This window comes from Chroicocephalus ridibundus, chromosome 1 (genome assembly GCF_963924245.1).
Source record: "Chroicocephalus ridibundus chromosome 1, bChrRid1.1, whole genome shotgun sequence".
In the NCBI taxonomy this organism is placed as follows: Eukaryota; Metazoa; Chordata; class Aves; order Charadriiformes; family Laridae; genus Chroicocephalus; species Chroicocephalus ridibundus.
This window is the reverse complement of record NC_086284.1, coordinates 201,748,244-201,762,433: the sequence shown is the minus strand read 5'-3', so window position 1 is coordinate 201,762,433 and position 14,190 is coordinate 201,748,244. Positions and strand designations below refer to the sequence as shown.

The 14,190-nt window shown below is 37.3% G+C and overlaps 1 protein-coding gene across 6 annotated transcripts in view; it reads left to right on the top strand.

Moving 5' to 3' along the window:
• Positions 1–14,190, top strand: part of TAFA5 (TAFA chemokine like family member 5) — a 444,786-nt gene that overhangs the window by 245,836 nt on the left and 184,760 nt on the right. For all 6 annotated transcript variants that reach the window (XM_063323371.1, XM_063323370.1, XM_063323373.1 and 3 more), the window contains one exon: positions 1,186–1,335. In XM_063323371.1, coding sequence (XP_063179441.1) covers positions 1,186–1,335 — 150 coding nt within the window. The remainder of the gene's footprint in view (positions 1–1,185; positions 1,336–14,190) is intronic.

Here is a 14,190-nt window from a genome sequence, read left to right as displayed (position 1 = left end):
TGTTCTCTTTCAATATTTCAACAGCATAAAAATAATTTACTGTGAATATTACTTAAACTGCATAATGTTTTTATAAATACAATATTGCATTTGTTCCACTCTTATTTTTTCATGAAAAAAAAATATCTTGTGATTTGCAGATATAGTTTTGCACATATTCATTTGAAGGTTTCTAATTGATTGTCTACAAAGACAAAATCCAATAGAAATTATATTTACTAATTTACCATAAAATCCAGAAATTATATGTAATACAAAGTGATCGCTGGGATTTTTTTCAGTCTTACTACGCATTGAAATTCAATAATATATCTTTCTTGCTTGTAAAAGGTAGTGTTTTGGTATACCAGTAGCCTACTATTGGTTATACCAGAGGAATTGCATCCTTTTAAATATGTAACATTTACTTCAGACTAATGTTCTTCTTAAAAGAATTATTTGCAGCTTTGTGTTTTGCCTGTCATAGCACGGTCACAATTCAGAGTTAGGTGCTGTGGGTTTCCTTAGTATTCAGGAATAGCTACATACGTTGGAGAAGTCAATAAAAAGCAAACAATGTTACTGAGCTAACAGGGCAGTGTCATTTTACTGTCATTTGAAGGAAGGTTACGTAGTAAATTTAGTAAAAGAAAAAAGAGCAGGTACTTCCAACATGAGTCAGGCAGAGAATGCATTGCCATTCAGTTTAGATGAAGCAAGAGCCAAAAGACTGACAATCTGGTCAAACATGGGCATAGGTTGAAAGAGTTTTTCTTTCAAAAACAACACACAAAGCAGTTAAGGCTTCATTATATTCATGGACATTTGGGGAAGTTTTTTGTTTTCCATATACTTTATCATTTCTTTTCTGAAAGTACGTAAAGAGCACGCCATTTAAATTGCGTTACTGTAAAAGTGGATTGTTCCCTTACTTAGCCGACATAAGTAAAAGTAACCTGTGTGACCTCAGCTCTCTGGCTTTTATGGAACAATAATCATTTTCTGACAGAACCAGTTTGCAGGGTTTTCATATGTCCACCACAAAGAAAAATTGTATGTCATCTCGGTTTTATTATATCCATCAGCTGGCTGCCCATTTGTTGTGGAGTGTCTGCTGTGACATAGGGCCGTGACTCTATTCGGCTGTAATAGATTGCCTGTAGTGCATTCAGTGACTCTGGTACCTGTTGCTGGTTCTTTTTCCAGGTCAACTGGCTGCAGGTACATGTGAGATTGTTACTTTGGACAGAGATAGCAGTCAGCCCCGAAGGACTATAGCCCGACAAACAGCTCGCTGTGCATGTAAAAAAGGACAGATTGCCGGTACAACAAGAGCAAGGCCAGCCTGTGTTGATGGTAAGAAGCAAAGATCTATTAAATCAGTTTCTGCCGATACAAGAGTGGTGTAAACTGGTAGTGTCTCATGAAAAAATAAAAACTCTACAGAAGAAATTTTCATGTGTCCCAACTAACAATGGCAATACCGTTGAAATTCCTCAAAAGGATATTACTGACTAATAGTATAGATACTTCAGTTACAATTTTTTAATTGGAATTTTCACTTTTGTTTTAGCTGATATGCAGTTGAATGTTAAGGGCATGGTGCTGTTATATTTTTGCATGTGATACATTTTTGCATCAGCAGTGCAACGGCATTCTTTTTCCTGCTACTTTTTATTCCTTATGACATAAAAAAAACCACTGCAAAAAACACTGCAAAAGGTTTTATGCCACTGGAAAGCTAATGTGACTGCTCCAGTGTGATAGGTAATGTTGTTGAAGAAAACACTGATACTATAGTTGGAATATAATGTCTGAATATACCTCGCATGTGCAGCATTCCTCCTCTCCTTAAAATGATGATTCTGTATGATTCACTGCAGATGCAGTGATAGCGTGCAGCTGGAAAACCGCTGACATACAGGGAGGTATGAAAATACTTCACTTTGAAATCATTTTTTGAGACAAATTAATTTCTGTGTTACAGCTAAATAACGTGTTAACAATGGTACAATCTTCAAGACGGGTCTGTCGGTGCAAGGCTATTAGCAAGCATGCATATTAAAAATAAAATTGGAGACCTATTGAAAACAGTTGATGCAAAATGTTATGTTTTGATCTAGGCTCAGCTAACAAAAGTAAAAAGATGCTTATGTATAGAACTGTAATAAATTCACAGATTGACTTTGAATACTGACTGGTTTGAGTCCTCAAATAAAAATATTGCTGAGAATACCCTACTGTTGCCTCAGAGTTTAGTCTTACAAGTCATTATCAAAGAGGACAGCTCAAAGGAGATTTCAGAGCCTACCCACAAAGCTAAATATAGAACATCATGCACATTCTATTTTTGCATTTTCCTTTCCCTGTTTTTGGTTCTCTGTAAAACAGTTTCTTAGCTGTCTCTTTCGTGATGTGATACTCTATCCAGTATTTCTCTTCTTTCCTCTTTTATTGTAAGATCATAAGACTTAATTGCTTAAGAAAGGAATGTTTTCATTGTGTCATTTATAGTTGTAACCTTAGCAAAAATATTTGTTAACAGTCAAAAAAATCAACATATGTTTCTCATTTTAAAACAGCAAAGTTCTAAGGGAAAATACGAGTTTTACATCATCTGATGGGAACTAAACCCAATTTTTCCTCAGTCAGTTATGGCCTGTGGTGAGATTCATTTGCTGTAACTTGGGGACCCAAAGTTAGTTGTCTAACCTAGTAACTCCAGTTTTTCTTAAACCAAATGGAGAGCAAAAGGCACTTTCTCAGAGTAACTTATCCTGAGTGCCTAAGATAAATCAGATGTAGAACTCTTTGGTACTCACTGTTTCTCTGCCTTAAGACACCTATGGTGATGAGACTTTAGATAGCTAGAATGTACACGTCAGTAAGAAGACATGACTACACCTCATCCTCCAATTGCTGTATTAGCTTTGTTTCCAAGTATGGAAGGTTTGAGGTCATTTAACATTTGAAAATATTTTTATTTATGTATGTGTGTATTTATTTATGTTATTGGGCAATCACGAAGAAGGTCTATTTCAAATTCTGCTTTTGCTTTCAATGTGCTTGATCATCATTTTATGAAAATAGAACTGGATGACAGGGTCTATGGTTAGGTATTGTGTTATCAGAGACAGTTCTTTATGTAATACTCCACATTTGAAAAATAAGTAAGTGGAAAGTTAATCAGTTGAAAAATACAGGTTCCCATTAACTGATGTGTCCAAGTTTTATCATTCATTTTTTAAAGCTTTTCGACATGTTCTAATAAGATCTAATAACACAGTTCTTTATTATTTTTTGAAATGCTTATAGTTAGGATGTTGAGCCCTTTGCTAAGAATGATAACTGCAAGAAGCGTAGGACGTGCTATTTTGCTTTCCTGGACACTGTTAGGGATATTTTGTAATCAAAGCTCAAAAGGGTTAATGATAACTAAAACTGTATATCAGGTTCACAAATTATAAAGAAGGCACAGGCCAAATCTTTGATCTGTAGGTTTTATTCCTGAATGAATTTAAAAAAAACCCCAGTTTTACATACCATAAACACAATTGTATTGAAAAGAATAAATGAGCACTTTATCTCGTCTCTAATCTTCTGCTTGCAAATAAAGCTGGCAGATAAATTGGCCATTGACTAACAAGTATCCATCTGTGAATTTTCCAGGTTCATAGTTTAAAGAACGCACACTGAATTTTTCCATGGTGTTTATATTCTTTTCTAGAATAAAGTGTTTCATACACAGCTACTAAATGCTTTCTCCTGGACATGAAATCTACATAAAATTATGTCTGAGAAAATCTATTTTTATCTGTGATATTAAGTCAAATACTGCTGGTTTAGGAATGGAACAGACAAACTTTAGAAGGGTATTTTCACCTATGGAAATCTTCCATCTATCAGACATTCCATTCACTTTTTTCCTGTAAATCCTATTTTCTAAATAACAAATAAATCCTTTTCTGAGCTCTCTTAAATAAGATATAGAGTGTGTTTCTGCAAATTTTCTTTATTTCTTTAGTTATATTATAATTGATGTTAAGGACGTAATTTCTATTTGAGATTTCATTTCTGCTGTCAAAAAAAAATCTCATTGGGCAGGTTTTTTTTGGTTTTTTTTTGTTTGTTTGTTTTGGGTTTTTTTTGTGCCAGTTTGCTTTCCAAAGATTTGGTTCGTTTAGTTTTATTCTTTATATATTCTTGATTTTAATGAGATTATTTTTGAAGTGAAGGTAGCAGAATTAGACCTTAGACCTTTAATAATTAATGCAAAGTCATTTGTGAAGGAAGCAGGCATAGTAAGCATGACCTGCTAACCTACTACCAAGAAAACATTAGCTGACAATTGTGTTGCAGCTTCTGTCAAGAGAGTGTTTTGAAGATTCAGTACCAAAGCTGGTAATGTTTACAACCTTAAAATGCATCATGTTGTACCTGCCTACCATTTGTTCATTCTTTAATGGAGAGAAGTGCCTTAGAATATATTCAGTTATGCTGTATTTTTCCTGGAGCTCTGAAATGCAAGTGTCAATTATTGCAGCAAAAAGAGTAAGTAATTTAAGGGCTCTTAAACCTCACAAGCATTGTCTGAGATTGCACTTGTCAATGTAGCTCTTAGAGTAAGTCCTATGATTACCAGAATCCACTCCAATTTCCACTGCTACATCAGTTAAGGTCTTTTCCTAAGAAATGAAAGGCAGTGTGCGTCAGATAGATAAAACTGGAATTCTTAAAAATGAAAACGCAGTGTTTAGGGCTTGGTCTGAGCAGAGCATGAAGAGCAGAGATTTTTTTGAAATGTTGCCCTATGATGGAGAGTGCTGATTTATTTTTAATTTTTTTTTCTAGCAGTCTTTAAGTATGGGAGATTGCTAATGTAATCTGAAAAAATAGCATCAATATTCATCCTGATTTCAAGCTTGATTTAGTGTTGATTGCTTCATTCCTCGACCCACAGAGTCAAAATGTACATTTGGTATGTTTGGTTGTGATGTAATTTTTATTCATGATCGTAGGCTTTGTGATATCATGACAGTAGTTTGCCCGCACTTTTAGTTATATTATTATTATTATTTACAAATAGCATTCCCTAGTCCCTTTTTTGAGATCAAATTCCATAGCAATGACCTCAGTTGCATTACTTTGATAAGATATTATATTTCAACATAGCATCTGTTTTATCACCAGAGTAATTTCCCTGTGTGTCAGTCAAGCTTCATCAGTTTTTTAAGCTGGAGCCCGTGAGAGATTGGAAGATAGCAATTATTCTCTATTTTTGTCCAGTACTTTCACTAATTTAAACTTGTTTTAAAGCAAGTGACAAAAAGTCTTTGATAACAGTCTGTGTACATGTGCATCCATGCTTTGTGTTCTTTCGCAAGATGTGTATCTATTTGAAAATAAAATTTGTTATGCTGAAGCGTTTCATAGAATAGAAGCATATTAGCCTGAGAAGAGCGGGATGAACATTAAACGTTCAATAGATACCAGTAATTCTGTCCAATATATATTTATAGCTCAAAAATAAACAGCAATTTTCTCCAGAAAATAGAAACAGTTGATGAGAGGAAAAGTGGTATGAGAGAAATGGTTTAATTGCTTGAGAAAATTAGGATAGCAATCTTTAATTTGCTTACCTGAATTCTGTGATTAGAAGATTCTCATGCTCTGGATTTGAGTTCTGACTACTTTTACGTCCACAAAGTGCTATGAGAAATCCCAGGACGTTGATTCCGATATCCAAAATTCCTAAATTTGAAATAGCTAGAGCTGAGGTAATTATGTTGTGAATCAAAAGTTTTAATTCTTTTGCAAGCATTGTAACAATATTATTTTCTGCAGAATCTTAGTTGGTATATTTTGTTCATAGATAGTGATTAACATGCTTTTCGGTTGGCATTGATTGATTTTCTTTAACACAGAAACTCAGGACCCACAATGAAGCCACATTAGTTTAGATCAATAATTCCCTGCTCTTCTCATTATCTCTAGGAGTCTACGGGGAGGTGTAGAGGTCAGAACTGATCATTAATAGAATCCTAGGTCATGCACTTGAAACAAAACAGCCTAATACCTGGAGAGCTTCATCATTCTAAAATATCTTATCCACACTGGAGCAGGGGGAGAAAGAGGACTATAATGATTTTCAGAAATGGGAATTGTAGCTTTTACATTTAGAATATTTCATATGTTTGTTAATGTGCTATTTATATTATTTTTATCCTGGGTTTATAGCAGATATTTCCTCGCTGTAAATATTTTTTTGCATTTAAGGCTTGTAAAGTAAAACCAAAAGGCAAAGCTGGATGGATTTGAAATTAAAAGGAGACTGAATAATACTACGTAGACATTTTGCTGGACCAGAAATGATGTTATGTATAGTGTGGAAAATTTAAGTCTAGGAGGAGAGTGGGACTATTTGGACATGAAAATGATAAGAAGGCTGGAGCACCTCTCCTGTGAAGACAGGCTGAGAGAATTGGAGTTGTTCAGCCTGGAGAAGAGAAGGTTCTGGGGACCCCTTATTGCAGCCTTTCAATATAGGAAGGTGGCTTATAAGAAAGACAGAGAAAAACTTTTTAACAAGGCCTGTTGTGACAGGACAAGGGACAATGGTTTTAAACAAAAAGAGGGTAGATTTAGATTGGATGTAAGGAATAAATTTTTTGCAATAAGGGTGGTGAGGCGGGTGTAGGGGAACAGGTTGTTCCATCAACAACAGAGAAGCTGAGGATGCCCCCTTCCTGGAAGTGCTCAAGGCCAGGTTGGGTGCGACTTTGAGCAACCTGATCTAGTGAAAAATGTCCCTGCCCATGGCACGAGGGTTGGACTAGATGACCTCTAAAGGTCCCTTCCAATCCAAACCATCCTATGATTTTATGATTCTTTTTCACCCTGGGCAAATGGTATTAATTGCATTATGGTGGTAGCAAAACAATTGGCTATTCTGCTAGGTAGTTATGAAGTGAAACAGGTTAGAACATGTATTTAGCTTGCCTTGCTATTCTTCTTCAGAGATTGGAAAGAGTGACCTTTGGAAAGTATGACTTTAAACTGGAGAATATTTTGCCTGTAAGGAACATTTTGGAAAAATTATCCTAATAAAATTCTGCTGTTTCCCTGGCATCTGAAAGACAATATCATCCATTTTCCGTTTTTCCATTCTCTATTTGCATAGAAAGCCCAGATATCAAAAAGCACTGTCAATACTAACATTTCAGTTGTGGAAACACAGAAAAGGTTAGAACCTTCTTACATTTTTGAAGATTTAGGTACACTAAGCAGTTAAACTTGTTGAGTGACAATGTATACGGAAGACCTTCTGTCTAAGAGATGTTTAGCACCCTGAAAATACAATCCCTAGTTTTTAAGTACTTAATACTACTACTGAGTGAGAGGCTACATGGAATAGTAAAGAAATGTGTATGTGATAGTTAAATGTTTCCTTGGGAATATTCTGATTGTAGACATGATTGCCAAAGAATTGCCAAATTGTAGACAAGATTGGCAAAGAATATAGCAGGTTTGTTTATAATCAGGGCTTTTAAACAATCCTAGAATTTGTTAACAAGTGGTCATCTTTAATGCTCCGCATGTTACTGATAGGATGTAATAATGCACTACAATATTAGAATATCTTTCAAGGAAAGGAACAATTAATACTTTGGTCATTGCTTATATACTCTTATTTTAAGTTTTAGTAAACCTTCTTGAGCCTTGACAATCTTTTAGTGTTTTTTTGTTATGATGTATCTGAAGTGTTCGAAACACTCCATATGCTCATTTATGAAATAACCATTGGGTACTTGTCTTGTGTTCTACCTTAGAATATTAATAATTTATATTACCTCCTACCTAGAAATAATTTTAAAAGAAAAAAAAAAAGTACTCTTAACTATATTCCTTTGCTTAGGCAGTGGGGGAAGGATAGCAGTTATGCATTTGCCAGCATCATATGCATAAAGCTTAGTTTTCAACATGACTTAAAGAAATAGTAATTCCTTTCTCCCTTTCCTCACCCCATCTCCCATATATGCAGTCACAATTGCATCTGTACTTGCAAATGCACCAAAGCATGTACAATGCTTTATTTTCGTTCAACTGCCTCTAGACAACTCCATCGGAACTGTAGGTTTTCACAGTTACTCACAAGGGAAGTAATGTTGTTTCAGTGACTCATGAACTTCCCCTTCCTATGCATGGTACTGGCACATTATGACAATTTCCACCTTGTGGGTCACTTTTCATTTAAAAATGCGCAGGAAGTTGAGTTTCGCTACAGTTGCTTTGCTTCCTGCTCCAAACTGCTAACGACAACATGTGATATTCCAAATCAAGTTGAGTAATACTTCTTATCTAAATAGTATCACAAACTTGGTAAACATGCTCATATAAAATACATTTAAACTCTTTGATCGTGAATGTCAAGTGTCAGAGACTGAAGTGTTTCTGAGGAAGAAATGCCACTGTTCAACCCCAAGACAGAAAATGAGCGTTATAAAACAAATATATCGGTAGCTGCAGCATCAATGGCAACACAGATGTGTCTTTAAAAAATACAGGGAGATAAGTTTCCCCTCCTGACTGAGAATCCGCAACAGGAATAACCAAAGACATGACAAAAAAGCAATGAACCAATGAAAAAAAAAACTGCTTAGGAAGGTAAAAAGCAGATTGGTGACTACCCTAAAGGAATATTTTCATCAAGAACGATAGTTAAGGGCTTCACTATGTTATGAAGTGTTTGATACCTAAAGTAAAATGACTGTGGCCCCACCTCAAATCTGTGCGGTTTTGGTACCTCCATATAAGAAAGACATCAGGACATGTGCCCAGAGGAGGGTGACCAACATGATGAAAGGCCTCAAGGGCGCAAGACTTATGAGGAGCAGCTGAGGTCACTTGGTTTGTTCATCTTGGAGAAGTCTGAGGGGAGACCTCATGGCAATCTACAACTTCCCCATGTGGGGCAGCAGAGGGGGAGGTGCTGATCTCCTCTCTCTGGTTACCTGCGATAGGACACGAGGAAATGGAATGAAGCTGTGTCAGAGGGAGTTCAGATTGGACATTAGGAAAAGATTCTTCACTGAGAGGGTGATTGGTCACTGGAACAGGCTCCCCTGGGTAGTGGTAACGGCACCAAGCCTGTCAGCGTTCAAGGAGCATCTGGACGACGCTCTTAGTCATATGGTTTAGTGTCAGGTAGTCCTGTGAGGAGCAGGGAGTTGGACTCAATGATCCTTATGGGTCCCTTCCAACTTGAGATATTCTGTGATTCTGTGATTCTGTGACTGGATGTGGCATAAAGATGCAAATCAAGATTTTGCATAATGCTAGCGTTTTCCACAGAGTACTTCATTCTTTAGCAGGCAGGTAGCAGAGAGTGAGTACTGATCACAGCTTGAAAGTCAGGCCCAGTATGGGTTCATGGGTTCTCAGGCTGAGAGGCTGAGTACCCTTTTTTGTTTTTTTTTCTTTTTTTGTAGAGATCAACAGCTTCCTAATGGCAGGTAGATCTATAGATCTCCTTCCATGAACTAAGAATGTTTATGGAGTAACAAATTAGGGATGTAGAGGAATTACATTTAAATAATTATGTAGCGAATTGGCAGATTATTTTCTACAAGATTCTGAAGAATTTTATACCATAGATTGAGAGGAAACACTTGGCATATATAAGGGAAATAGATCTGGGATAAGTGTAAATAAAATATAATTGAAGATAAAATACTTCTTTAAGCCTTGTACCTATAACAAAGTGACCAAACTGGAATTGCTTTTCACTCATAAGCATCCTTCTTTGAGGTCAAACCTGGCATCAATACGCCTTTTCAGGTTAAGTGATGGCTGCCTTTCTAAATGATAGTGCAGGGAAATATTTAGGAAAGCAGAATTTAATTATGTGATTTGGAAGGTGGCCAGAAACCAGGGGTTAACACTGGTACTGTTGCAAAGAGTGCTGAGAGAACTTTAATTGCCTCTAATGCTTAATGCCTTGCTTTCACATTTCATCTGAAAGACAACACCTTCAGCCTCCTGGTGTTTCATTGGAAGCATTAGTTCGTCAGTGATAACAGCTTCGTTTCCTTTAGTTCCTTGACGCTTCTAAGCAGCCACCCATGTAGTCTAATCCTCTTTCATCTACGTGCTCTGGTGGCAGTTTCAGCACAGAAAAATGGTTGGAGGTTATGTGACATTAGTTTGCTGAACACTTTTCTCAGGGAGTGGCTAGAAGCCTAATTACTACAGTCATTTTAAATTGAACTGGACAAAATACTAGAGAACATATTATGCATTAGCATAAGTATGTACTGCATCACTGGATAGACTATTCTGTGCTTGATTTCTTGCAGCAGAGCACTACCAACAACCACAGCAGTCTAATTGCAGTCTGATTCATTAGCTAACTTCAGGCAATAGCTCAACGTGAGGTTCCTAAATTCAGGAGGTTGGGCACTGTAAGCTCCCTCTGTGGACAGTGATATGAGATGGGCATGTCAGAGGTCACGTAGTGTCAATATTGGAATCGCCTTCTGAAAGCTTCTCTCTTTTTCTCTCTTATGGGGTTGAAGAGAACATAGGATGACTAGCAGAGTAGGTTTTCTGCTGGAATGTAATGTGTGTAAACACTTCAGGCCATCAGCTGCTCACATTGCCTTCTGGAAAAGCCACTGTCTTCACTGATTAGAGGCAGTTTAAGGAAAAAATGTAACATGTTTATATTACCCCCTCTGCTTGTCATTGTACGTTGCAGTTATCCCCAGAAGAGAGGGAAAAGAGAAACTTTCAAAACTATTCATGCGTGAAGGTGGGCTTCTGTCAGGGCAACACGTTTGTCTCCAGTAAGTGCAAGAGAATATAGAGAGAGGAGCCTTTGAAATATCTCTACCATCAATGGGTGAAAGAAAACTATAGTAAATGACACTTCTAGCACTATGTAAAAGCAGCATGGTCACGGAGTACTTCCCCTCCTGCCCCCAAATAATCTCATTAAGCACAGAGAACTGTAACCAAAGAAACAATATGTTTCATAAAAGTGAATCAAGAAAGGTTATAATATGGTTAGACATGGCATTTTAGAGCTATATACCACTTTACTTTTAACTTACCTTAGATTTAATATCTGTGATGATAGATGATGTGTCAGAAGGCTCCTAGAAAATGTTAAAATTGCTAAATTAGTGACAACATTAATAGCACTACTACATCCAAAACCTGGAACGGAATAGTTAATGCTAAGGGTCTTTGTATGCCTCTTTCAGAATACTCTGCATAGGGCTGATTCAGAGAAAATACCCTCTTTGAAGACAGAACCTTAGGAAGTTACCTATTTAAGGTCGTGGAAAGGAGTTGGGTTTCCCCTGCCGTTAAGGGTTGAGGCCATACTGCAGGAGGGCAAAAAAATTATGGCATTAAAGCAGGCATTTTCATATCATAAATAAACTTTAGGTATGACTGTATTTTTTATTTTCATAACTTGTTTTGCTTATGTCTTACTGTTGTATTATTTCTGCATTCTGTATTTTTTCCTAGGCATGCAATGTGCTTCGTGAACAAGTTTCATACAGTCCTAGACCGAAAGCACTTGCAATCTAATGAGAGGACAAGGACTGAGTCCTTGATTGTACAGCTATACAAGGAAGTAAGGATATGTAGGTGCTTCCTTTTCTTAATTATCCAAATTGTGGTGAGTAAGATAAGGAGGAAAACCCTCCAAACTTCTTTGTGCTCTCAGATGAGGTGGAAATGGGAAAGTGAGATTTCCATCCACTTGTTTAAGAGGATTCCTTTGAGAGTTTCAGTCTTTCCTCTAGCATCCTTCCTAGGAGGGCATACACGGAAGACCCCTACCCTTGCTCATCCCTTTTGAGAGGGCAAGGTTAAGCCCCAACTGAATGTGAAGGAAGAGGATATACAACTAGTCAAGGTGGGACCCCAAGGATTAAGTAGGAGAGAAATGAAAAGGGATGAAGGAAAGAATTGCCTCTCCTTAAAGGAGAGGAGAGAGAGGATATCAGAGCTAGGTTGCAGTCAGCAAGAGAAAAGGTAGTATTGTGAAAGCAGACATGACTTTAACTTAGTGCGAAACAGGGTGATTTACTGTGAAACAGACTCTCATTTGAAGGGAAAGTGGCACATACAACAAGAAGGGAGCAAAATACATGAAATAAAGAGATGCAGTACGAAACTCAGGTAAGCCTGAAAGTGATAAGAATTTTCTTGTCGTTTCCATGTTTTCTAAAGCATACAAAAAGTACCTTCTGTTTATTGTTCATTCTGTGAGCTCCCATAGTAAATTCATCTTACATAAAGAAATAAACTAAGCTGGAAGTTACCAACCTCCCTGAGTCAGACTCATGTTCCAGCCAAATAATTCCCACTTGCTTCCCTGAACCTCTTCCCCACACAGCAATCAGTAAAGATTTTTTTTTTTCTTTTTTAATCACTGAGGGTTAAACAGAATTGAACAATACCTTTGATGGCCTATGTGTTAACTAGGAGGCATCCAGTCTTCTTCCCTACGCTTCATGGAGGGGGAAGACGTGGACCACAGGACCAAAAGAAGGGAAGCAGTCAAAGAGCTGTGGGGCAGTGCTGCTGAAGTGGTGCATTCTCCGAGTGAAAAGGTGGGGTTTCAGGGAAGACACTGCTAGTATGGAGCAAAGGAAAGACAGGAAGAGACATAATGACACAGAGCTACTTGATATAGAGTGGCTGGAAAGAGCTGGAAGAGGGAAGAGCAAAAAACAGAGATTGGAGAGCGTGGGCCAGGGCAGTATAGAATGAAGTCAGCCCAAAGGCTAGAAGTTTCTCACCGCAACAAAGATGTAGCAGTCTAGACCGGGCATCACAGTGGAGAAATAAATTCTTATTTGGAGTAGAAAAAAAACCCAGTATTTTGGAGTGTTTCAGATAAAGAATAGAACTGATTTGGAATTTGAGTTTTCAAAAAGAAAAAAGTCTGTCAATTGCTTTTTCCTCAGTTGTAATAGGATGTTTTGATGCACTGAGTAGCACTGGTATTAAAATAACAAAAGCTAATAGAAAAAAATCACCTGTTTTCTATCCAATTATCATTTTTAATGTTTTCCTTTATTACTGTTTTGCTGTTTAGATTTTAAATATCTCCTTTAACAGTCCTACCTAATTGGAAGACTCGGTCCTCCTGACCTTAGAATAACCAACTTCTTTCTTTTTAAATATTTTTAAAGTTTACTGTCTGGGGTGTACGTAATGCAAAGTAAAACTTTTTAATAACAGGTTCTCTTTGGTAATGTAACATTTGCTACACAGAGCGGCAAGCTTATTTTAAACTTCAGCCTTCAGCGTTGCATGCATTACTGAATTTTTAATTTTGCTAGGCATAAAACATTGAGTGTTTGCTAAGAATGCTGACCAATTCTGACCAGGTTTTTTTAAAGTAAGCAGTTACCCTAGATTCAGTATTTGCATTCTTGCTTTAACGGCCTTAGATCAGAATACTTCAATTTCAACATAAGTTTTGGAAGCATAATCATTATATACTAGTGTAAAGCCAAGGGAAATGCCAACTCTGGAGTGTGGAAAAGAGGGCTGGAGCACTCAGCGTAGGTCCCAGCATAGCCCTGCCCTGTACTGGTATGAGCCAGACTCAGTGCCAACTAGTTACGTGCACTGACACGTCCTCCCTCTGCTTTACTGTGTGGTCATGTGGGGGTGATACCTGGTGGTGTCCCTCTACAAGGGCCCGTTGCCTGCCTGAAGAGCATCAGCAATTTGTGCCCAGCTGGAGTTTAAGCTTCTTTGGGAAGACTAATAATGTTTCCCACAAAGCAGCTGGAACCCAATTTTAATGTGATATGACTTTGTGAAACTGGATCAGGGGTGCACTGTGTTTTAGCTAATAATAGCAAGGTTTTCTCTGTGCTTTTCATATCAGAGGACCTCAAAAACTCCCACAGGTGTCTGTTTGCCTTTTTTAATCTGTATTTTTGTATAGTCTGTATCTGAAGTGCAGATTTTCAAATGCAGACAGCTTGGTTAGTCATTTCAATTCGAATATTGGCAGCTCTCTATTGCAGTGGTCGTCAGCAGGCAGATAAACTGCTGAAGCATACCAGCCTCAAAGTTTTTGGGCAGGAGGAGATCTGGGTTTAGAATAGTGGGGTAGGTTTTCACTGTTAGGAAAACGCTACTAGACTTTTAGTACCAGAGTTCCTGAAGAGCAAT